Below are 27,015 nucleotides of genomic sequence, written 5' to 3'. Positions count from 1 at the left end.
GATCGTCGTTTTAAACCCTCGTTCCGGACGATGAAAATTACATTACACGTCGAGTGGTTGTCAGATTGACAGTCAAGACGCCGTCACGCGCGCGGCTCGTTTGATATTTAACCGCGCAGGAGAGGGAGAGCGGAGATTAACCCTTAAATTGGCAGGTGCGCTTCGTCCACGCGAAAATACTATATTTTCTTGGCGTCGCGATACACAATGGTAGCAGCTTCCGTCAATCGCCTCTATGAGTGTTTACGTGACACTCGCGAAGAGAGAAAGAAGCTAGATAAAAACAGTCGCACACTGCATCACACGTACTTTCGAAAGAGAGATTTTAACCCTCAGATATCTTGGAATGTAGCACTTAGGTATTAATGGGGTTTCTTTCTAAATTTATGCTACGAGATTCTTTTTGAGTCATTTAATCTTTCTTGCTTGATGTTGCTTAAAAATCTTGGAGCCGAAATATTTTAAAATACTAAAGTACACTTTTTTTAGAATATATTTTAGAATTTATATTTTGTGTGCAATAAACACACACACACACACACACACACACACACACACACCTACATATATATTTATATATATGTTTATATATGTATATTACAATCTCGAAAGCATAAATCTCTAAAGATTATCTTTTAAATATTTGAATATTTATCAGATATTTAAAAAATAATTAAATTTTTTCTCAAAAATCTCGTAAAGTCTCTATCAGTTAAAATTTGTACGCAAAGGTTTGAGAGATCACATAATTATATTTATGTGTATTTATGTGTATTTTCAAGAATTTATAGGCAATATATAAGAAAATAGAAAAAAAAACCAAAAGGTTTTACATTTAATACATTGAAATGTAAATACGCATATTTTACGTCGAATAATAATTTTCAATTTTTTTTCAAGATTTCTTTCTCTCCCTCTCTCTATCTCTCTCTCGCTCTTTCTCTCTCTCTCTCTCTCCCGCCGAATACTATTATGAATATTAATTATATGAACTTGACTTTACAAAAATGTTGTTACATTTTCGTTTTGTTCAATATACGATTAAGTTACGATATTTAATGAAATAAAATTAGCATGCGGTATGTTTACTCTTGTTACGACGCGACAATTCATATATCTCCATGTCATATGTGGATTATTGATAACATTAATAAGTGAAAGCAGTGCAAATGCATACTGAAAAGAAACAAGAGATAAATCATTTCGGACGCTAATAAGTTAACAGTATGAGTCAATACGATCTAGACTTAAATAAGCGCGATTGCACATTCCATTAGAAGAGGAATACCCTACTTTTCTCTTAGTTTTATCAATTCTCATCACAATAGCAACATGACCGGTGATAGCGCAATGTTTTGCGGAAATGTAATACATTTCGTTAACATGTATTGTGTATCGTAAACACAAACTGGAATCAGCGCAGCTCGATCGATTTCATTTCGCGGTACCATGGTGACACAGTTTCCACGATGCGGACAGACGATATGGCGCCTTTTATCTCGCAACCGGTATGAAAAGAACTGTTTTGGCACTATTGTTAAGATATATTTTATCGTGAAATTCTATCTTTTTAAATTGTGTCAACCTGATTTATCTATAATGAGATAAAATGAGAAATATTGTAAAAAACTCCGAAAGTCATTTATAAGATATTTAATTAATTATTTATTTTTTTTTATAAATATGGAAAAATATATAAATATACAGCTATTTTAAAGAACTGAAAATATTGCTTTGAGATATATACATATACATATATATACGAAGAATGTTATTTGTATTTAAAAAATCTCGCGAAATAATTAAAAAATTAATATTAAAGAGAGAAAGAGGGAAGGGAAATGAGAAATAATGTAATTTTTTTGCCTTCTTTAGTAACAATTTTATATTGAAATTAATCTGAATTAATTAATGAAGACCAAAAAGTTATATTTTTCAGTAGATTTTGATAGTTTGATTTAATCTTTTTTTTAATGAATAAAGAAATACGAGCCACAAGTGTTTTGTTATTATTGCGATCTTCCGATTTTTCATTATAATTTTAATGATTAATTATACGTTTAGTTTTTATCATGCGAGTAATAATAATAATAAGTTCGTGTACGTAATTGTTTTTAATGAGAAAATTGTGTGAAATCGCAAGACTATCACGCAAAGTACAACGAGATGTAATCAGAATTCATATTTTTTTACATTTCCGCTTACATAATTCACATTTTTGAAACACATGCGTGTTAACAGTTAAATTATTTCTGTTTATGCGAATGCGACATTTTATTGTCTCATGAGACCTACTTATTAATGCTATTTGTTTTTTGCGTTGTAATAAACGTAACTATTGCAATGTCGATATTCAATCTTTAATTATAATTATATTACTTTATTCATTAAAATTGAAAAAAAAAAATTGATGAAAGTCTTCTTTTTAATGATAAATGAAAAATGATAAATATTTTATTATTTGGCTTATTTTTTTAAATTTTTATTCTTAAATTAAATACGAAATAAGAAATTTTCTCTTAAATATAATTTTTTTTTTAAATTAATCTTTTGAGAGTTTTGACATTTATTATAATGAACAATACTGCAATTTACAATAATTTTGAAAAGAAGAAATAATACTCAAGTACATCGTAATGAATATCATTTTTCTACATTATTACGAGCCTCTTCTCTTTTTTTACTTGTACTTGTAAATATATTAAATATTATTGAATATATAATATATGTAAAGAAGATTCGATGTCACAAATGTATATCAAGGAAGTTGAACTTCGTGGGGAAGTGATAATTGAATTGTTAATTGTTATACAATGTCATTTAAACCGTTATTTAAACCGAGATCGCATGAATCAAATTAGACGTTCTAGTTAACTCTCGCGTGACATGTTTTTGCGGAGAGAAATCACGAAAGCGGTTGAGAAAATCACAGGTCTCACGCTTACGTACAGTAAAAATAAACGTGTGGTCAGCGATCTAGCTCGACCGATAGTCGCGGTTTGTTAATGTCGCGATGAGAAGACCTTGATCATAGGCAGACTGTAGTGATATTAATAAATTCTTTTACACCAGACAAACAGCAGCCATACGTGACACACACACATATATATATATATATACAACGTGCAGGAACGATCAAGCCTGCTTCAATGAATTTGGCTATTACTTCGTCGTGTTACGCGAAACGCAACCATTTTTCGTCCGTCCAGCTCTCGGTAATCAGACCTTTTCAAAGCTCGTTAAAACGGTGCTGAAAAGAAGAGGCTGTAGAAAAGGCTGCGAACTTGCGGGACTAGTTTGTTCCACAAGTGCGCATCGAGCCCTTTCAGAGGAGATAAGTGCCGATTATAAGACAAACCCGTTCGGTTCTGATGAATATACATAAGTCTATTAAATTAAATGCTCTTCTCCTCCCTTCATTTCTCCAATAGAGTATATCGTGTCAATTATCTATTGACCGTGCGCTCGCACGAAGAATTAATAATCTTTTCGGCATAATCTCGAACGCGTGCACTGTCTTTCTCTCTCTCTCTCTCTCTCTCGTTTTCGTTTCTCGCGTTAATCGGCGGAAGATTTATGGTGTTTGTATTTTGCAGCATCTTTCCTCTTATACATGAATCGTAATTTTATTCGTCGGTAGATTTATGATTTATGCAGTTGATTGTTCGCATGATGTATAGCGCGTGTTATATTAAAATAAGTCTATCAAATAAACTAATAAACGATATCGCTCTCGTTCTCGATTGTTAATCTTTATCGATTATATTTCTTGTTGTTATTTTAGACTATTTGTATAATAATAAAAATGATAGAGAGACGATAACAATGAGATGATAATTTTTATTAAGCTTGCAAAGATGAACCATAAAAAGAAGTCTATTATTTGATGTCGTAAATTAATACACGTGGCACATTCTTGTTAAGAATGCATCAATACTGGTTAAAGTAATACGAACGCTTATATAAGATTCTGAGAATATACAGAATGTTTGATTTTGATTTACCCTCCCCCCCCCCCTTCTAAAAAACTTTTTTATTTCTAATTGTAGAAAAAAATGTTTTAGACAAAAGTTTAGTTTGAAGAACGAAACATGATTTCAATGTTAGTCATGTTGTACATGTCATTTTTGTAAATTTCATCGAGACGTTTTCAAAACACTATAATTTTATCCACTTTGGGTCAGTCGGTTCGAATTTTTTCTAATAAGATATTGATATAGCTATAAGCCAGTCGATACGAAAACGTTTATTATCTAACTTGGAGCTTTTTATATTTTTTATTCAACCGGTCATAAACTACAATATATGAAAAAGAAACTAGCTAATTTAAATTAAACAACTTTTGTTTGAAATATTTTTCTTACAATTAAAAATGAAAAAGTTTTTTTTAGAAAGAGGAAGGAGATAAATTAATATGGGATACACTGTATAAAAATAATTAACAAACAAAAATTTTTTATTAGAGATAATTGAATAATATCACTTTAAATACATACAATCAATCGAATTTTTTATAAATAAAATTAATACTTAATTTTATTATTATAAATAGCTTGTTATTGAAAGCAAATAACAAAATTTATTATTAATTTTTTTTTCGTATTTAATATTTTATCGCGTACTACAGATTTATTTCTTTTAAATAAATTCTTCTTATGTCATATTGCATTTTTTATAATATTATATATTTTTACAGTTTTGTTATTTTTATATACCTTGATATAAAATAAAATTCAATTGTTTACTTACATTTGGTTTTTTTCATCGATGACATTGAATTTATAAAATTTATTTTACATGCAAATTTTTTCGTACTCTTGTTTAAACATCTGGCAAAACTCGTTTTGCAATAATAATTTTAAAGCAACTTGTAGATAAAGATAAGAAAAAGTGCGCGTAACTTTTTTACGTTTATTATGGAAATCAATATAAGAATAAAGAGAAGGACACATTTTATTCAACAATAAAGTAGCAATATGCGATGACCAATGCACCATGGTGCATTACAGTGTTTTTACAATAAATATTTTTACTTCAGAAGAAATGATAATATTTAAAAGCAACTTGAATAAGGATAAGAAAAAGTGCGTGTTATTTTTTTTACGTTTATTGTGGCAACCAATATAAAAATAGAAGGACGCATGTTTTATCCAACAACGAGCGGCAATATGCGAGGAATATTTATTTATGTTTACTTTTTTTTACATTATTTTATGTTGCCTACAGTGTTTTTTTCATAAATACTTTATTTTACAACAAATTTTTTTTTCACGAGAGACTAAATATTTTCGCATAAACATGAATTTTTTTTAACTTAAACTTGTACGTGTCATAACATCAATAAAGCGAGTGGAAAAGCGGAAAAGTTAAAAATAAACTTTCACTCTTCGAATTTCATTACATTATAGCCTTTTATAATTATAGTTTCTCTATCTTTCTTTTTCTCTTTCACGTTATATATACATTCTTATTATTTTCCTTATAAATTAATTGTATCTGTATATGTGCAATTTTTGCGACCTTTTTTAAAATTATTTTTTGTTGATAAAAATGATTCATTTATTAAAATAAATAAATAAATTTAACATATAAAGAATTCGTTTTTTTTTTTTAAAGAAGTATTGAAATGAATAAGTTGATAGATTTATACTTTTGCGTATTTTAACTTAAACTTGATTATGTAATTTTTATGCAAATTTTTTAATCTCTAGTGGCATTTAAATTTGCGGCAACTTTCAATCGAAAATATTCGACGATAAGAAATGCATTCTGAGATTGAAAAAAATTTAACTCCAATGTTGTTAAAATATTTCTTCCAAGGATACGATTTTTAGGCCTCTATTACAGCGTCCTAGCCGCAGGCAATTTTACATTTGCATATCGGAGGAGGGGGAAAGAAAACCAGATTTATATTTCGGGAGAAGTGTATCTGATGGAACAAATATAAAAAACGTTCAAACTCTTGTTAAAAATGATGTACACGTTGTCGCGAGTTAAGCGGACCATTAATGTAAACATATATAACTGTTATATAATGAATCAAGTTCATTAATAACAGTTATCAATCAAGTTCATTAATAAATAATGAAAGAAAATATTGTCCCATTACACACTTTAATTGCTAATTAGATCTTGAATAAACAATGTTTACAAAACATTTTAAATTTTTTATCTCTGTCGGGTGTATTAAATAGATAACGATATTTTATAAAAAAAGAATTTAACCGAATATAATTTTACTCTCAAAAAATATCGGCTTTGCGTTGAGTCATCGATATCGTAATGATATATAAATTTGTAATGATGACGAAACACCAACGCCTATACTACAAATGGGTGTCAAGGCGTGTCTAAATCGGCATGTTTCACCGATAGAGCAATAACGCAATCATTTTCTACGTCTGTCATGTGAAAAATGTGCATATGTGCATTGTATGCGTTATCATTGTTCAGTAATTATGTAATATATTATCAGTCTAATATCTGACGTGTAAATGTGACGATCGAATTTTTGCTCCTAACTGATATCGTGATAATTTTAAGACTTGATAAAAACCTAAATCGAAGGTCGAAATGTCGTCTGTAAGTCGAACCGAATAAAATTTAACAAACATATTTGTCAGTTTGGTCGATTACTTTACTATCTTCCTTAATAATATATTATGTTTGATTTGACATTTGATTGATATTTTACACGCGGGGATATTCATTATAATGTTGTTTATCAGAATCTAAACAAACTTTTTTTGCATTTCTTAAAATTTTATAAAATCCTGTTGACATTTAGATTTTTGTAACTTTTGTTTTTTTTTTTTCACATTTACTTTGATATTATTTTTATAATTTTTATTACGTCAGGGATGGTCTGTGTGCGTGACAAAATATTTTCCTGATGATACGATAAAATTGATTCGAGAAAAAAAAGAGAATGACGCAGATAGATTCCTAGACGCAAATAAAATATTAAATTTAATAAAATCTTGTAAAATGTAATAATTCGCAAAATGTATTTGGCTCTTTTTATATGATTTATTATAGATTTCTCTATATATAATAATGTTAATTGTTATTATATACTATTTTAATTATTAATTATATACAATTAACACACATTATTTTATCATACTTGTTTAAAATATTTTTTTCTTTATATATTTTTAAATGTTTTAAATGTTTTCAAACTTAGAGACTCCTTTAATTATCATCGAATATCTTTCCGAACTTTAATCACACATGTTTGTTTTAAATTATTATTCATCGAATAAATCGTCCTTGGCCCACCTATTTTGTCATATTACGAACGACGTTACGCTTTACACACAGCGTAATGATAATGTCATTCTCTTTTATTACGTAATATAAATGCACAAGGTGCAATAAGTCATAAATATGTTGAGAGTTTCTTTTATACTTCGTTTCACACTTGACCCTCAGACTCAAAGAAACCATTCGGTGATATTGATGGATTAATGAAATATTATTACCGTAACCCTATTTGGTATTGCCAATCGCGTTTACTTGCAAGAAAAAATATCAATTATTTCCATATGTTGAAGTCGATGGATTATATATAGCAAGAGAAAGAAGAAGAGAGCGAGAGAGCGATGGAACGATTAATAACCGCATCGTAAAATTTATTATGGTGTTTTCTGAAAATATCTGTTTACTGTTAATATCATGGATATTACACAGGGATGTCCATCTATAATTTTTATATAGATAATACAGTTGCAAGGTATAAGTGCTTTGTAACATGATGTGAAAGTGTAATTATCTGTGGTAGTAAAATCGCTACAAATCGTAAAGATACATTTGCACGCGATTATTAGCTCCATAACTATTACAAATTATTACCTATAAGCACTTATTCAATCAAGTCTTTTAATTTAAAAGCCATCTTTTCGCATTTAACGACAAATCTAAGTATTTTTCTTGACAAGTTGCACCTTTCAATAAAAATAATTCATAGGTTGTCAATAAATCGTGATATAATTGATAAAAAGTAATTGTGTTTTGAATTTTCGAAGAAAAAATATAAAATAATTTTTTTTATTTATGTGATTTTGTTTAGAAATATTCTTTTTTAATTATGTCAAACAATAATGTGCAATTATCTCGATACTGTGTATTATCTCGATGTGTTTAGATGATGTTGTAAATGATATCGTTGTCATTTGTTTTTCAATGATAATTACTGATCTCGGTATAACAAAAATGCAAATATTACACTAATGTTAAGTTGACTGAGTCGAATAAAGGTAAAATCTAGTTTTATAATTACTTTAGAAAGTTAAAAAAACAAAATAAATCTATCATTTAAAGTTATCAATATCGGAACCAAACTCTTGTTAGCTAAATCAAACATGTATTATGCTTATAAAATGTAATGAATATGCGAATATTTTTTTACCTCTAAAAACCATGCATTTGTAATAACTTTATAGAAGAAATAATTCTTTTTCCGACCAATTTCCAATGATAACTTATCGCTAAGATAAATACTACGCAATTTTCCGGTTGCTATATCCTTGTATATTATACGGAAATAAGTTTTTATTTCAAGTATACTGTTTTTTTTTTTTTTTTTTTTTTTTAAGTGATAAATAATTCGCGAAATTTTAAATTTAATTTACATAATAAAAGTATACAATATGAAATTAGCGTCGGCACTTTTTTTTAGGTCGTAATCGCGTTTAAATTTTTCGAGCAGCAATTTGACTTGCAAAACACACGGTTACGGAGATTACGTAAATTATAAAATCGATCGCGAAAACTGTTACTTTAGCTTTTAGCTGTTGTATATCAACGTATACTATATACGCGTATTACGTACTTCCTCTCTGATGAAAGCGATGTCATAATTATCTCAACGACCGTCTGGACTCGTTGATTTCCCAAGTAGTGGTAAATAACATAGGTAAATAAATTCACAAGTTGTCCATAATTTCCGAACGATTTCCTGTAAAGGCATGCTGTTAATATATGCGTCGACGGTAGAATGCGAATACTTTTGCGAATACTTTTATTGAAAATAAAAAAGACTATTGATAGAAAACATGATAATTAAGCGACGCACAATTTTCGCTTTAAGCCCTAATAATAATTAGTTACGTGACACTAATAATACTGAGATAAAGTCTTTTACATCAAGTATATTGCTACAAAAATATATGTACAAGAGTGCCATCTTTTTTGCAAACAACTGAAATTATCTGTATAACGAGGCAGTTATAATAATTATAGTCTATAAGTAGACTAAAGCAATTTTATGTAGTTTGCTATGCAGGGTGCATGTCACTCTATTAAGATCAAATGTCATTATATTTTTAATTTTATAGATTTTTATAAATAATTATCATATTATAATCTTACATACAAATTGCTACAATATTTTGTATATAAAAATTATATTAAAACATTTTTGCTAAAATATAGTTAAATATTTAAAATGCAGATAATTATAATATATTGTGTATATATTTAATTAATTTTTAATAAACTTTATTTTTAATTAATCAAACATATTATGCAATAAATGAAGAAAAATCCGTAAATGAACATGATAACATAATAATGGAAGAATTTAAAAAATAAAGTAAGAATATATAAATGTGGGGAAAACAACAAATGTAATTTTTCAGTACAAATTATAAAATATTACCATGTCAATAGAGATATTCAAAATAAAATAGAAAATTATAAATTAAAAAAAGTTGCCATAAATAATAATTATCTAAATAAAATTTATTTTAAGTTTTTCCTTGTAAATGAAAATATATCTGTAAAAAAGAAAAGCTTAGCATTGTATATAGATCCGAGATATATTCTGTATGCAGAAGTGTATAATGTAAATCAAAAGGGTTCGACGATACGAAAGATTATATAGAATGTACATAGATATTGAAAATTATCTAGATGTCGAAGGCATGCCACCTCTCGATTGGTAGAGTCACAACATTATCGTCTATCGTATGATACAGCGGTAGCTATGTATAATAAGTGCAATAAACTGCATGTCAACACAAGTGTCACGAGACGATGTTTAATCCCGATTAATCGATCGTCGCGTGGATCGGACCATGGTACGCACATTTATTATTAAATGGTAATATAAAGCAGTATAACGAGATTGTTTTTCTCTGCATCTGTTTCAGTGGGTATCTCGGTATTGATGCTTTTCCTATTTGGTAAACCGTACAAACGTGGTTTTTTCTGCAACGATGAGTCACTCTATCACCCGTATCACGAATCCACAGTTACGAGCCTAATGCTGTACGTCATCGGTCTTTTTCTTCCTATATGCACGGTGAGTCAGCCTTCGATTGTAATACGTTAACGCGTGTCGCGATTCATGAGAAATCACCTGATCTACCGTTATAACTAAAGATCTTATCTCTTTCATCGTAAGTAACGCTTCTAGCGTGAATTATTTGTCTTCGTGATTTATAAAAGTTTATGTTGCGATAGCAGTCGTACAACAAGTTATTTTATTGTTAATCTATGTTTCTCTTTACATTAATTCTATAGATAAATAACCACTCTTACTTTAGAAAAGAAAATTTATACCTACATATGATATTTGATTTGTTTATAGTAGGAATTATATTTATGAATTCTCTTGCACTTTTTTGCAAATTTACATCTGATATTTTTACTGCTTGTTGTAGCATTAAGATAACAGTATTTGGGATATAAATTATTATTTAGAAAGTTAATTTAGACAAGTAATATATTTTACAGTTACTACACAGAAAAAAAGAATATTCTTATTTTGACAATATCTTTAATTTCAAAATGTAAATCTTGAAATGAGATTATATTGCGTTAAACAAAGAAAATTTGCTTGGATGAAGACATTTTATATAATTCAACCGAGAAAAATATTTTCTCGGTTGAATTGTTATTTAAGAATAATTTTCTTGAATGGAGAGGAAAAAATGTTGGATAGAAAATAACACATGCTTAAATCGAAGATTATAATTTTCTTAGAGTTAAAATAATTATTTTATTCTTGAAATGATAATTGTATAGTATTAAAATAAGATTATATAATATTGTAGAAATTTAAGATGTTTAAATTCTTCTAAGAAGATTATAAATTGTTGCGTATATATGAAACAATGAACGTATTCATATGAGTATGCATATAAGTTTTGATTTGACATTTACTTTTTTTCTGTGTATTTGTAGTATCTATAAAAGTAATCTCTTTTATTTTGGACAAAAATAATAAATTTTAAATAATAATGTAAATGTGATATTATTATATATTTATATTAAAAAATAATTTTTTTCAACTTACTCTCTATTTTTATACAAGTATGTATACATGTATATACACAGAAAAAAAGTAAGTGTCAAATTAAAACTTATTCGATTTGAACACGTGTTACTTTTTATCCAACATTTTTTCCTCTTCATTCAAGAAAATTATTCTTAAATAACAAGAATATATTTTTCTTGGTTGAATTATATAAAATGTCTTGACGTTGTTTAACGCAATATAATCTCATTTCAAGATTTACATTTTCAAACTAAAGATATTGTTAACATAAGAATATTCTTTTTTTCTGTGTACGTATAAATTAAAAGAATCTAAAATATTTTATTGTAATAAAAATTCCAATGTTTCAATGTATGGTTTAAAAACGACAGAATATTAGAAATTCTCTATTTACATAGAATTCAGGAGAGAATAAAAACATTAGGAAAGCTATGGCTTTGAAATGTAAACCTTTTGTGTAGTGTAGATTTTTGTACAATTCTGCGGTAGCGATATCTTGAGTTTGCATGTGATCAGTAGCAGATGCGATCGCGATTTAAAGAGTTTGTCGCGTGTCGCTTTTGAGGCTCTTTCTCACCCTTCTGAGAGAAAAGATGATGGAGATGGCGTCTAAGAATACGGAAGATAGGCGAACGATCGCTGCCTACACGTGTGAGTCGACAAGCGGGAAGAGAGAGAGAAAGAGAGTGCACTTGTCGACTTTTCGGTGGTTGTGAGAATCGATTTACGGTATCTGGAAGTGGTGCACGTGTACCGCTGGCTGAGTATTTTTGCCGAGCTCTTGGAGAAGGCGAGAAGAAGAAAGAGAGTGCGCAAGAAAGATGGAAAGATTATCTCTCTCGTGTGCGTGCACCCTCTCTATTTGCATTCTCGAAAAGCCGCGTATAGGAATGAAGCAAAGAGATGGTAGAGAGATGATTGAAGGAGCAGAAATGTGTTTGTAAATTTTCTGCCACTTTGCAGAGATTAATATGTAATATTTTCTATCTGAGAATGACTTTTCTTTCCTCGTAATGTATCTCTGCCACGTGACTTCGTTTACGAGGACGATCGGCACGTTTCTATGGGCAATTAGAGGCTATTTATAGATTTAATATATTTTTTTTTTGCTCGAATGTTTAGCAATCTGTGCCAGCCAGCTTCGACGAATACATTGAATTCTCATCGCTCTATGGATTCCTGGTCTAATATTGGACCCTGTACTTCATTATTCCAAAATTAACTTTTATTACGAGACTACATTTAGGTAATAGAAAGGAAAAGTACGTTTGTTTTAATTTAGTTTCGTTATTTTCGGATGCATCATCGGATACAAAATCTCTTAGTTTCTCGCACAAATTTAAAATTTCTCATAAATTAATTAAATCTGTTTATATTTTACAATTTACAGAGAATTTTCATGTGAATTATTTCAGCCCTTAACAAAATTTAAAATATAAATACAACCGGCTTCTTGAATTTGCTTTTGAAGATTTAAAAAAGTTTATTTTTGTGAAACTTATTTAAGAATTTTTTAAAAATAATAATAACTGAATATCTTGTGGAAGAGAATATAACGGTATAGTTTTTTTTAAACTTTTTAGTTTCTTGCGCTCTAAACATTTATATTTTTGTGCTATTTAATTTTGTAAGTAATATATATTATCTTCTATATATATTATATATATAAAAAAACGAAATATTTTTTTCAAAGAATCAATGTCACCTCGTAGTTCATAATTTAGTGGATCCTGCGACGAGGTACGTGTAAAATACAAATGTAATATTCACTTCGAATTCACAGGCGCAAGCGAAGAGTTCGAAATGCATCGCTATAATCAAATTCACATGGGCATGAAACGTGTTGTTTTTGGTTTTCTCCGTTTTTGTCGAGATGCTTCTCATCTCGATGTCAGCCTCGAGATATTCCCCGTTCTTCAAACGTCAGGTGTCAAGTTTTGCTCTTTTGCTCTCATCTTGACTTTGCGTCGCATAAAGTTCGAATTAACGCTGTCACCCCGGGGGTGAATAATTTCGAACATCGTGCATAATTCAAAGCACGTGAAATTGTATGTGTATATATGTATGCACAAGTAAGAGAGAGAGGGAGAGAAGCGAAAAGATGAATGAGAAGAGAAAGAGAGAGCTATAATAAACGCGCAAATTAGTCTCGTCAAAAGATGATCGGGACACAAAGAGATTCTATTATAATATAATGGGACAGAAAGGGGACCATAATTTTTTCTCTTTTTATCGCGTGTATATTCTCGGAACAATAAACTATTCACGATAATTTTTTAATCTAGGTAACTTTACTAAAAGATAAAGGAATTTGAATAAAAAACTTGAAATTATAATTACTAATTGGAGATTTCTATTTTTTTGTAATTTTTAATCTTTAAGTTACAATTCGTGATTTAAATCAGTTTTATTAGCCAGTATACTAATAAAACGTACGTCGTTTGTACAAAATCAATTTATTTTCTATTTTTGATATATTTTTTTAAACATTTTGAATAAATAATTTTCCTAAATGTGAAACTATTGTAATAATAATTATATATATACATATATATGTAGTTTACGTGTATATAAATATATGTAAAGAGATGGTGGAAAATTAATATACGCAGGATTTAAATGGGATTGGAAAAGATTTATTCCCCACATATTAATCTCATCATCTCTTTTGCTATTTTTAATGACCTATTTCTGAACATTATTTTGAGCAATCATTATTCTATATACAGTTTGACAGGAAAACATATTACTACTCTCGCATTATTCGTGTAAGAAAGCGGTATGTTTTTCTCTTTCTTTAATTAACATTCTATTCTTAAAATGCGTGCTTTATTAAAGGCGCTGTTTCCCCATGTAATTGTCGTAAATTAAGCAGATATAATTACTGGAATGAACAGTAAACAGCGGTAAACCAAGCGTCTATCCAAGTAATGACTTGGCCGCATAACACGACGCGTATAAGGCTTTCTCTCTTTTTCTGCCGAGGTATGGTCGTGCTTATTTAACGTAGTATCAAAAGAAGATAAAAGAGGATCCTCTTCGGATTCTACAATCGTCTTTAGTACTTCGTCAAGCGAGCGCGCGTTTTATTTTACCTCGGACGGGGAGAGGAAACGGAAAGCGATTGCATCTCAGGAGAGAATACGTCGCGCTGTTAATTTAACGCGATAAATCGCGCGTACGCGAATGCGTGATAAATTACCGTGAACAAAGCGTAGAGATAAATTTCAACCCCCTTCGTCTTCGGGGCGCGTGCGATTATCTTACATTGCTAAACTTGTATCGCAATTTCAAAGAGTTCCTTCGGGGCAGGAGTCCAGTTTGTTCGTTCATTTTTTGCGCAAGAATTATCCTGTCAAGCGTTGAATGGAGCGTTTATTTTGAAAAAAAGAAACGATAGTGATTTGAGAATCTTATTGTTAATAAAATTGAAAAAAAAAATATACATATATATATATATATATATATATATATATATATATATATATATATATGTATATATACGATTCAACGTTTTAAATTATCATCTGCTTAAATCCGCTGTACTTTGAAATTCGACTGTACTATTTTTAGGGTAAATAACTCGGACGTTATATTGAAGGATCAATATTGTATGAATAGAAACAGGTCCAGCGTGTTTACGTAGCCATTGATCGTTCCTCCGAGAGTAACCAACTATTATGCACCGGCTATCCGGCTGCATAAAAGGCGTAGCATAAAGCTATCTATTCGCCGACGATCGGCTTCTGCTTTAAGTAGATAATTCCAGTTTGTGTGATTTAATCCCTTGCGCTCGATTTAGAGAGAGAGGAGAGGCCCTTTCCCTCTCTCAGGTTGCACAAATAAATTATAGCACTCTATAGTAATAAGTAGCTTTTCTGACCCTACTTACTTTTCTGTGTATCTATTTTTCAATAGAAATAATTTAATCAACAAAGTGATAATCGACGCTTTTCTTTTTCTATAAGAATTGAATATTTTTTCGATGTGTTCTCTCCATTTTTTAAATTTTATTTATCTTATTCTATCTTTATTTTGTTTATTGCCTTCACAGATATGCTCTTGAAGTTGATTAATTTTTAATAAATTTCACCATATATTCTTTCTGATTGGCGTACGAGAATATCGAGTTTTTTTTTTTTTTTTTTTTTTTTTAACTATACGATAGTAAGTGTGAATTGTTATGGTTAATTAAAATTAAATAAGACAGCCTTTGAAAGATTGAAAGTTCTACGACCGCGTCTAACAATAAGTAGTCGTGTGGAACGATCGATCATTTCTGTCATTTTCGATGTTTCGACCAAGTAAGGGATACTTTTTACGGCGGTTTATTTCTGTCGTCCATTCTTCTCCTTGGGACGTCGAGGTTTTATTCATCGGTATCTTTTACACTTCTACCGATGTTCCACGGCGCGGTGGTTTTATACGTTTTACCAGGTACAGGCGCATTCCAGTGCCTGGACGGCAATCCAAGAAGGGTTCTCCCCTTCATCGCGCTTCTCCTCAGGGAAGCTTCTCTCATGCGTGCTGCATGCAGAGAGTCGGCTTTATTATCTACACACACTCGTAGGAAAAACGGATTGCTCACATCCAACAGTACGTTTCCCCGGGAGAATTGGGGGAGGAAGGTCCAGGTAGGAACAGGTAGAAGGACGATCACGCGGGGCGCGCGCGACTCACTGTCGTATTTCATTTACGCATGCCTCGTGAACCTTGGATATACCTGTGCATATCACCTGGCGGCTTTATCCGGGATTTGGCCTGGTTAACTCGCTTTGATGGGGAATGACAGATCGGTGGAATTTAGAAACAAAATAAAGTTGTGGATGTTTTTTCTTTTTTTCCTCTCTTTTTCTCCTTCTCTTTTAAGAGAAAACGAGTTGCTGGTTGCTGGGCCTTTTTTTATTAGCTAGAGGTTTTTTTACAGCCTGTCTTGTAAGGCATTCTCAGAGGTGAAAGATTGTATCAGGTGTCTCGTACAAGTGCTGTTATAAATATATCAGATATTCAGGTAGCGATTCTTTCACAGAGTTGGAGTCAGTTTTTTTCTTCAAGAAGATTAAGCGTGGTGATTTATATATATATATACAATATATCAAAATATCAATGCAATAGATCTTTTTGTTTTTAATATTATAAATAATATAACAAATTATATCTGCTATGGAAATATTGCATTAAAGAATTTTCCAATATTGCATGATGAAATGTATTTAAACAATTTAAAATGCAATGTGATGTAAATTGCATTTAATCATTAAAAATCGTAAATACTGTTTCAAATTTTAAATTAAAATTTTTCCTTAATATTAGATGATTATAGGAGAATACCTGCACGCGAGATACTTTTCCGGATATACGGCAAAGGTGCTCTTCGGATACACTATACCTCCATGGGTGTGGAACGCTTATGAAAAGGTTTATTTTAACATTTTATAATAGTTTGTAAAATATAAAAATTTGTCTTTATTTAATCTAATCATAGACAACTTTATACTGTTATTAAACGTTAAAAAATTAATTGAAAAACTTGTACCCCAGTTGCTATTTTTTAACAATACTTTTCAACGTTTATTGATTAAAAAAATAATATAAAAGTGTAAAGCAATTGTAAACAAACGAATAAAGTTTATTCATTTTTTGATTACAATTTTGATTTCTTTATAATTAAAAAATATATAAAACTTTCTTACAGATTGGTGTATTTGGCTTTGGCGCGGCCTGCACGGCTTTAACTACAGACATCGCGAAATACACCATAGGCCGGCTACGACCGCACTTCATGAAGCTCTGCGTACCCAATGTTGATTGTAGTTTGCCTGAAAATCAGCACAGATACATCGAACAATTTAACTGCACTGCGAGTGGAATCTCGGCCAAATTATTAAAGGAAGTTAGGTAAGAATTTCTGTTGAGTTTCAAGAAGCACTCCTAAAATTTCATTGTCAACTTTAATGATAATATATCGATGATAATATATCTTACAATTAATCTGTCACAACACGAACGTTATCTGGCCTCTCGAATGGATCGATGCGTATATCTCGAAATATATCTGCGATCATGTTAACTGTGCGATAGTGTAATTTTTGTAATGTTCTAAATATTACAAAAATTTATTATATTTTAATTTCAATTTTCTCTATAATTGTTACATCTATAGCAAATAATTTGCAATACGTGTGTTTAAAAAAATTTAACAACATTTTACTACACACACAATTAAATGGATCATAGACCATACTTATTGATGTGATAGTATTTTTATTTATTATTATTTATTTTCAATCCTTGCCTTTCGGCTTAGGATGGCTTCCAGTTTACATGTTCCATATATTTACATATAATCATTTCATATCTGGAATTCTATAAACCATATGAGTACGCTTACTAATTCTACCAAATATAATCCAAAAATATATCCCATAAAAAAGAAGAAACTAAATATGAAATGAACTAAATAAGTCTATAAAAATACAGAAAATATAATAAATATAATATATATATATATATATATATATATATATATATATATATATAAATATAAACATCTAACATAAATATAAATTGTATATACAAACATATACATACATAAACTATATAATCTATAATTCCTTGAAACCAAACCTGTCAATCTATTTTTATCCAGAATTTTAAGTTAAAATCAAAATCCAAATTGAAATCAGAAATTACAATTAAACTTAATAAAATTAAAACTTAAATTCGAAATCAAAATTAAAATTAAAACCAATATTAATATATCACATTTAAAATTTAAATTAAAATTTAAATTCGAATTCTCAATTCAAACTCCAAATTCCAAATGCTAAATTCCAGAATCCAAAATCCAAATTCGAATATTGATGTGATAGTAAATTATAAGAGGAATCAAATCAGATATTTATCAAGACGTATTTATAAAGTAATCAAGTAGTTATATATAATTAAATATAGAGAAAAATGATTATAATATTCTGATAATTTGCAATGAAAAAATCATCTTGTCATGTATTAATCGCATCAAACTGAAACTATCCCTTGTTTTCTCGGGGAAAAAAAAAAACTGTTTTCTTTTTACGTCAGATTTGCAAATAGACTGACACGTGGCAAATCGATAAGGTTTGAGCGCGCAGTTGACTGATATGCGAAATATATATATATATATATATATATATATATATATATATATGTGTGTGTGTGTGTGTGTGTGTGTGTGTGTAAGATATTATATCGCATATATCGCGCGGGTTTTCCGAGTTTTATCCTCGGTCTGGATCGAGGGATTTTTTTCAGGGCAATAGCCCGAAACGGGTTGTTCACGTTTGACAATACGAGTCGGACATGCCGCTTAGATCGCGTGACGGCAACAATTGCGGGGACAATTACGGGTACGATTGAACGAAGAAGCGTGGAGAGAGATCTCTCGTCTCGCGCACACATTTCGTTATTTTTACTTCATTAACGGCCCCGCGCGTGGCAGGCCACGCGACAAGTTTATGAACACGAGAGACGAAACGGTAATTTGCGGTAATCAAAAGAGAGAGAGAGAGAGACAAGCGCGGAGGAGACAGTCGTTTTAAATCGATCCGATATGCCGACTATACGCTTGACTTTCATTAAACGCTCATTGGATTATTATCAGTTCGTTTGTCCCGCTTTCTATTTATCAAGTTATTTATAAGCGTTCCTTTTAATTATAACAATACTTGATTTTATTTTCTTTCCGTGAGTGAGTCGGTGATTCCGGAAAGAATTAACTTAATCAGAAATTTAACTCTTCAGGAGGATCAAGAAATGATGTAAGTTTTTTTGAAATTGATTGATATAAATTCATTCAAGCATAAATATATATGATGATCTTGTTAGATGTTAAACACACGGTATCAAGATAAAACTATCTTTCATCTTAAATTACGAAATATCTAAAGAGAGATTATCTAAAGAATCGATTTTGACGTGAGATCTGATAGAAAATTGGAAATTTATTTTTCGGAAAATTGCATTCGAGATAATAATAAATATTTAATTTTAATAAAATTCAAGCTCTGTCACAACTCTTTCTGAATTGATTATTTCGCGGATGCGAGCTCGTCTCGGTCGAGTACGGAAATCTCTTTTGCACGTGTCCCGGATACAACGTGTACCTACCCTATGTTTTGGAGGCCGGTTTTAACGGATACGGGTGCGCGCGCTTGCACAAAAAGAGCCACGGTAACGAATGACAATGAGTAGCTCTCTGGTTGAGGGGAGAAGGGCTTTGCTGGCGATTCGCATGAGCGATATTCGCCAAATCGCACGGTGCTCCGTTTCTTTAGCTCTCTCTCTCTCTCTCTCTCTCTCTCTCTTCTCTTCGCTCTCTTGGCTCTAACGGGAGAGCTATTACACGCTCGAGCTGTTATCCGCACCCTGTTTATTGTTACTAACTACAATGACGATCGGTTCAATTCAAAGATTCGCACGTTAATCTCCGTCCCGCTTTGACAACGGTCAAATCTAGCTACCTCTAACCGATCCCATAAACATGTTTTCGCACATGTATTCTGTCAAACTCGCCTTTCGGTTTTCGAGCGTTTCGCCTTTCGGATGCATATTTCGGCTGTCTGTCAGTGTTGTAATATTATTTGTATTTTGTACGATTACAATTTATATATATTATTTTCGATCACGTATAAAGTCGCGACGTTTCTCCAATTGTAATCTCGGAGCTGATGCCGGAAAACCGCGATTTCCGCGGCGACGAGGCACATTCGATTTCGCGAGACGTAACTAACTTTAGCACTTTACAGAATCGCGACGTTAACGGAAATGAAGGCGGAACCTTCTGAAAAGCATCTCGAGTTGTATTTCTCCTCTTGTACATGTCTGCGCAATTTTCGCCTTCAATTTACCGGTAAACGCGAAACGCGAAACGCGAAACGCGAAACGCGAAACGCGAGCGGTCAGAAAAACGAAGAGCAAAGTAAAAGGCTCTCCACGGGGGATAGGATTACTTAAGACGTACGAAGGATTACATACGCGGCTTATTACGCTCGAAATAAACTCCAGGCCAATGCGGTTCCACGCACATGTCATATCTTTTAAAAATCGAGAAAACACGTTGGAAATAAATAAACATCTACGACCTGCAAAGTCAACTTTACACGGTTGAGATTATAATGGAAATTGCAGGGAGGGAAGCTGAAAGTTGGTTTTTTATTCTTTCCTGTGGGATATCGATCTTTCGATATCGAAGATATAATATTAGTTCTTAGAAGATACAAAGAGTAAGCCATGACTTTTCGAAAACATATTGCTCAAGACATTCATTCAGTAGGTTGCGTATTATCAATCGTCTAAAATAGATGTACGTAATATGATTAGTCGCTTTCAAATCACACTCAATACAGTTACGCTGGACCACTTTTGATCCTTTACCTATCTCGATATACCCAGGTGTGTTTAAATTCATCTCGTATTAGCATTATTATTAGTGTCGTACGAAAGCGGCCTAATCCGTGAGATGGACCAAATGCTTAGGCAGAAGCTATGTCGAGGGAATAATTTCGAATCTCTCTCGCTCTCTCTTTGTACTCGGTAGCCTTGCTAAAGAGTTCCAGAGTCCACGAAACGTCGACGATCAGTAGCGCTCCGTACAAGTTTACGTCACATGTATTCTTCCTTTTTGTCGTTTTCTTCTTCTCTTCTTCTTTTTCGCCTTCGAGAGAGAGATGAAGAGAGAGAAAATGGTCTCGAGTGAGCGTTATCATCGTACAAACGAATGAAAGGAAGGGGGACGGCCTCTGTGCGTTATAATAAAACCCCCCGGTACTCTTTCGATGTGTACACTACGTATATAGGGTGTCTCATATAAGAGTAGAGTACTATCGTATTTCTCGTTGAAAAATAAGCATCTTTCTCCTTTGGCAAAATTTTCAAATGTGCATCGTTTTGGAGATAACTTATTTTTTAATACATTTTACTGTACATTTTTTTTATTCTTTGTGCAAAAATATTGATAATTCTATTAATTAAGTTTAATATTGACATTTTTATATATAAAGGGTTTCATTAAAAATGTAAATGTAATGTTTGACTTGATTGTATAACAAGAATTATCAAAATTTTTTAAAATAAAAAAAAAGCAAATGTTCTACTTGATGTATTAAAAAATGAGGTACATCGGAAGTGTTGTGATGCATTTCCGTAAATTTTGCCGATGGAAAGAGATGTTTATTTTTTGGACAAGGAACACGATAGTACACTAATCTCTACATATATAGCACACTCTGTGTATACACGCGTGCTCGAGCCTATCACACGCGGGTCATTCGCGCGGTCGCGGTCTTAGCGAGGACAGTTTTATGTATATGGGAAGATTTAAGGAATCAAGATGATAATGCGTGACGACGCCACACAGAGAATTCATTCATGTCCCGTAATAGGTCCGCCTGGTAATAGTCCAAGGAACTGCTTGGAACAGCAAGAGAGCAAGGGAGATGGCTGAACGAAGGGCGAGCAACACCGCCACGGTCTTTTCATTGACCCGTCACTTACCAGTGTCACCAAGTAAAGAAGAGTCCTTGAGACTTACATAAGAGAATATATTATACCTGTTTTTAAAAGAACGCGGTGGCCGCCGCTTTCATCCGTTAATTACTAATATATTCTGTCATTACGTCCTCGTATTTATGTTAGCGTTGAAAGATATACGAGCAGAAATCCCGCACAAGATCCCTATGCGTAATCTCAATTTTAACGACGGATTTTCCGTGAAGCCCGTTCGTTTTTTTTCGAGGGAAAAATGCCCGATCGAAAATATATTTCAATCTTCCGATATTGCGAGTGAAATGAAAATTCTACAAACGTGAAATTGGATTACGGGAACGAACATTACGAGTTGATTAAAATACAGACATGATAATTCTCAGTAGCGAACATTGAGAACCGACAGCCGCAGCCGAATGGTCGAGCTGCAGGTCCTAATTAACGTAGCGTGCCCTCTGAATTTTTTTTTTTTTTTTTTTTTTTTTTTTTTTTCACGAACGCGTCTCTCCTAACAGTGAAACGTATAGTGGCGGGAGGAAGGGGACGGGGGACATAAGTATCGAGTCTCCCTTGCGCCCTTCTCGCATTTTTTGCTCATGCGATGGATCTGCGTAGAGCTCCAGCCTCTTCTCTTCTTTTTCTTCATCGTCTTCATCGCCCGCAGCTACTTCGGCTCTTCGTCGATCGTAATCGGCACGCTACACACGCCCCGAATTTAATAGCGATAAAATTAATAGGGGGGATGCGGAAGGAGGTGGGGGAAGGGCTACGCGACGATTGCGATCGCGCAAAGAGGAGAGGCAAAGTACAAAAATGTACGAAAAAGATTTCCTTTTTCCTTTTTTTTTCTTTTTTTTTTCTTTTTTTTTTCTTCTTTTTTTCTTCTTTTTCCCTCCTCTCTCCCTTTTCCCGATCCATAAGTGGGATTTATTTGACACGATACGATGGATCGTTTCAGATTATCGTTTCCCTCCGGTCACTCGTCGTTCTCGGCCTACACCATGATCTACCTTGCGGTAAGTAGTCTTTAAGTTACACACAAGCGTTGCGTCGCAACGCATCGATTTGCATACGCGAGCCGGATCTTAATCATTCATTCAACAGGCTCGATACTCGAGCATATCGTTTCGCAGACAAGATTGCGGAATCCACGCCCGTGAAATTTGATTTGCATAATCTTATATACGAAACACTTGAGAACGTTATAGATAACCGATTTGCGTGCACGATAAAATTGAATCGATACGATAGTCGTATCGATAATTATAGAAAAATAGGCTAATTGTGAGTTACAAGTAATTGGCAAAATTGAATTAACGTGTACTTTATCATTTTATATCGATACATGATACTTGAAAACTGTGAACGGTTTAATACAAGTTATTTATTATTTATGTTGAACGATTTTTATCCTTTTTTTATTTTAATTTTTAATTGAAAATTTTGTATCAAATTCTATTATATATCTCTAAATTCTCCTAAACTCTTTATATTCTTCTTTAAAAATTTTTATTTTTGCAGATTTATTATATATACGTATTATTTTTCTGTCTTTACGTCGCTAATGAGATAGTTTTAAAAAATTTGAATCTATTTCTTTTTCAACAAAGATTGTATCAAATATTTCTACTATTCTATTCTCTATTTAATTAAGTTCTTAAATTGTGAAGATCAGACTCAATAAAAACAAAGTTATGTATGAAAGAAAGAATTATTACAAGGCACGGAATACTTGGGATTTCTTTTTAGATGTACCTTCAATTAAGGATGAAGTGGAAGGGCAGCAAATTACTTAAACATTTCCTTCAACTTATATGCCTGTTCATGGCCTGGTTTACCGCTATGACACGAATTTCCAATTACAAACACCATTGGAGTGACGTTCTTGCCGGATCTACTATTGGCACAGTCGTCGCTTTACTTGTGGTGAGCATTGTTTAATCCTAATCACGCTCTATGTCTCTCTCTCTCTCTCTCTTTCTCTCTTAATAATTCTGGAAGATATAATTTTGACATTACTTTTTCAAAATTAAACCTCTATAATCCGATAAAAATCTGCCAAGAAGGTGATGATGGTTCAATTAAATTTTGACAGAGAAAAAATTATTTCAATTTTCATGTAAGAAATATCGATGATCAAATACATTATTTTTACTTAAATATCACAAATATTTTAATGTTCTAGTTATTTCAACTATCTAAATGATTACATCATAGTTATTTCTTTGCAAAAAATTACTCTTTGTCAAGTGTAATAATTTCAACATTTTTTATAATTTAACTATTGGAATTATTTCCGATAATTGCAAAAATAATTATATTTTAACACTTTTCATCGAAAATGTTTTCCATAATTGAACGAATTATGAAAAGTGTTGAAATATAATACTATTTTTAGTGTGTAAAATTATTTACTGATAATGAAATAAGATAATATTAAATAAAAATAATAATTATATTATTTACATAAATTTTGCAGAAATAACTATGATATAATCATTTAGGTAATTGAAATAATTATTACAATTATAAAAATATTAAAGTATTCACGTATTTAAGTAAAAGTGTATTTGATCATCAATAGTTTTTACAATTAGATGAAAACTGAAATAATTCTTTCTCTGTCAAAATTAAATCAAACTATCACATCTTTTTGGTAGATTTTTTTGAAACAAATTACATATCTTAATATTTCTGAAATTAATATTTATTTAATAATATTTCCTTCTTATTTATCAATTTTTTAAGTTGGAATTCTAAAATAAAGATACAAAGCTTTATTTGCCAAAATTAATTGAAGAATAAGAATATATTATCTCGTTGTCACAAATCTTTCGCTTTCTCTTTAATCGATTGCAGTTTGGTGATTAATTATGCATTTTAATTTTTTTGTTCAAAAAGATGTTGTCTTAATTTGACAAAAAATATTGTTTACATCAAATATGCTATTATCGAACACTCTGCATAATTTCCCTAAAGCTTAAATGTATGTTTTAGATGTTGAGACTTTATAGTTTTAATTGAAAAACGAGATATAATCTTTATCATAATATTAAAAAGAAATTGTATCAATAAATGCATAAATTTATGCGATGAGAGCAAAATGACGGAGATGTTTGAATATTTTTCCAGTCATACTGCGTGGCAGATCTTTTCAAGGAGGAGAGAGAGAGACACTGTTCGGAGAAGCATCGATCTGCCGATTACGAAACGGAAACTGGCGTCGCCGGCACACAGGTGAATAATGGCACTGCTAATCGCAACTGTTGACCTAACGAGCTCGCTCTTCGCTTTCTGACCGCAACAAGGCCATGACTGTCTTCTAGTTATCTCTGGAAAGCTAAGAAACTAAGGTGTCCGGATTTTTATTCGGGGAATATCAGATCAAATCTCGTCTGGATGTACACGTTGGCGTAGCCTTCTCCAACCCTGGACTCTCCTTAGTGCGCGACGAATCCTAGACTTTCAAGAATACTTTCTTAACTCCAAACAGCAAACTGCCTAACATTGTTTTTAGGAACGGTTCTCGACGAATATCGGCCTTATCGTCGTGTTTTCTTCCCTAACGTCGTTATATAAGCACTTAGAGCCCTCGTTAACGCTCTGCTGATGTTGTACGGAAAAGAAAGGAAGAAAGAAAAAGAATGCAATAGCTAGAGCTTACGAATAATTTTTGTTTATTTCGTTGAGCTTTGTTGACTTGATTATGCGAACGTGTTCGATGTGGAACGCGATGTAATTTATGTGCAGCGAAGAGCGACAATTTCTCTTCTATTGTTTTGTCTCTTAGCTTATGTAGGCTCAAGAGATAGATGTACGCTTAAAAGCCTACGTTTGTGACGTTTTTTACGACTGACTGATAAAAGATGAAAATATCTCATCGTAAAGAATCAGTCGATATTGATTGAAGTGGAGAAAAAAATTATTTTCGTAATTAATATTTATAGAATTTTAAATAACGATGTATTTATTTCTTTACATCATAATTTATTTAATTGAGAAATCGGTGCTTAGCTTGTTAGATTTAGCTTAATAAATCGATTGGTTTTTCAAGAAGGGTCGTTCTTTTATGAGTAATAGATAATTGATCAGAAATATTATGTTAACATATATTTGTATTGTACTGCTTATTATCTTTCACTTTTTATTTTCTTAGTAGTTTATCTATATTATGCAATAATTGAAAAGTATGCACTAGTGCTTTCGCAACATACATATCAGTAAGTTGGGTTGTCTATTTGACGATCGGCAGGCGGTATGTTTTACCGACTTTTCGCATGATCGAAAAATAATAAAATTAGAAGATCGATCATGTAATTTCTTTTTGAAAAGTGAAAAAATTACGAGATTAATATCTTAAATGCAAATCCAGTACGGAATAAAGAAACTGAAATCGGCTTTTAACAATATAATTGTGATATTTAATAATATAAATAAAATAACATTAACACAATTAAAATATAGAATAACACAATTAACACAAAATATAATAACACAGATGAAAGAAGTAAAAAACCTTTTTTTTATGCTTATATATTCAATGCAGAGCATAATCTACACTGCATAAAAGAAACATTCATGGCAAAAGATTCGTAAAGCATGCCCCTGTCAATAGGCAATCCAACTTACTGATCTATATGTTGCGAAAGCACCTGTACGCGTTACAAATATACAAAAGAGATTTAAATACATCTTTAATAGCTTTTTAATTTTGCTATTTCTTTCTAGCTTCAATTTCTTTATTTTACATATGTAGGCCTACTCTGCAGAGCAGATACGTAGATAGCAATTAGAATCGCAGATAGTATCTTAACCGTTAAAGTGCATTCGGACTTAAATAAAAGAGATATTGATAATATGTTTAAGATTCAAATCGAATTCGATTTACTCTGTAACTGTGTTATGATTCAACGATGTCGCAAACTATGCAGTGACAAATTTAACGAGCAACTCGTGTTACTGTGACAATTTTTTACTTATCACATGTTCTGGAACTATTTGATATTCTAAGACTATTCTATACTTTATTAGTCCCTGCGTGAAGGATGAATAAATTAAAATCCACTGAGAAAGAATTATTTCTATGAAAGTAAACATTTAATTTTTATTATTATATGGGATATGGATTTTATAAGTTTTTTAATTTTATTCTATTTCTTTTTCTTTTTTAATATTTTTAAATATATTCAGTGAATAAAAATTTTTTT

The 27,015-nt window shown here is 31.3% G+C and overlaps 1 protein-coding gene across 2 annotated transcripts in view; it reads left to right on the top strand.

The window, feature by feature from the left end:
* Nucleotides 1-27,015, top strand: part of Wun (wunen) — a 31,629-nt gene that overhangs the window by 544 nt on the left and 4,070 nt on the right. For both annotated transcript variants that reach the window (XM_072892202.1, XM_072892201.1), the window contains exons 2-7: nt 10,155-10,306; nt 16,598-16,702; nt 16,980-17,182; nt 22,767-22,824; nt 23,558-23,734; nt 24,941-25,045. In XM_072892202.1, coding sequence (XP_072748303.1) covers nt 10,155-10,306; nt 16,598-16,702; nt 16,980-17,182; nt 22,767-22,824; nt 23,558-23,734; nt 24,941-25,045 — 800 coding nt within the window. The remainder of the gene's footprint in view (nt 1-10,154; nt 10,307-16,597; nt 16,703-16,979; nt 17,183-22,766; nt 22,825-23,557; nt 23,735-24,940; nt 25,046-27,015) is intronic.

The sequence above is a fragment of the Anoplolepis gracilipes genome, chromosome 5, assembly GCF_047496725.1.
Source record: "Anoplolepis gracilipes chromosome 5, ASM4749672v1, whole genome shotgun sequence".
NCBI classification, from domain to species: domain Eukaryota; kingdom Metazoa; phylum Arthropoda; class Insecta; order Hymenoptera; family Formicidae; genus Anoplolepis; species Anoplolepis gracilipes.
This window is presented reverse-complemented; position numbering and strand designations above follow the sequence as displayed.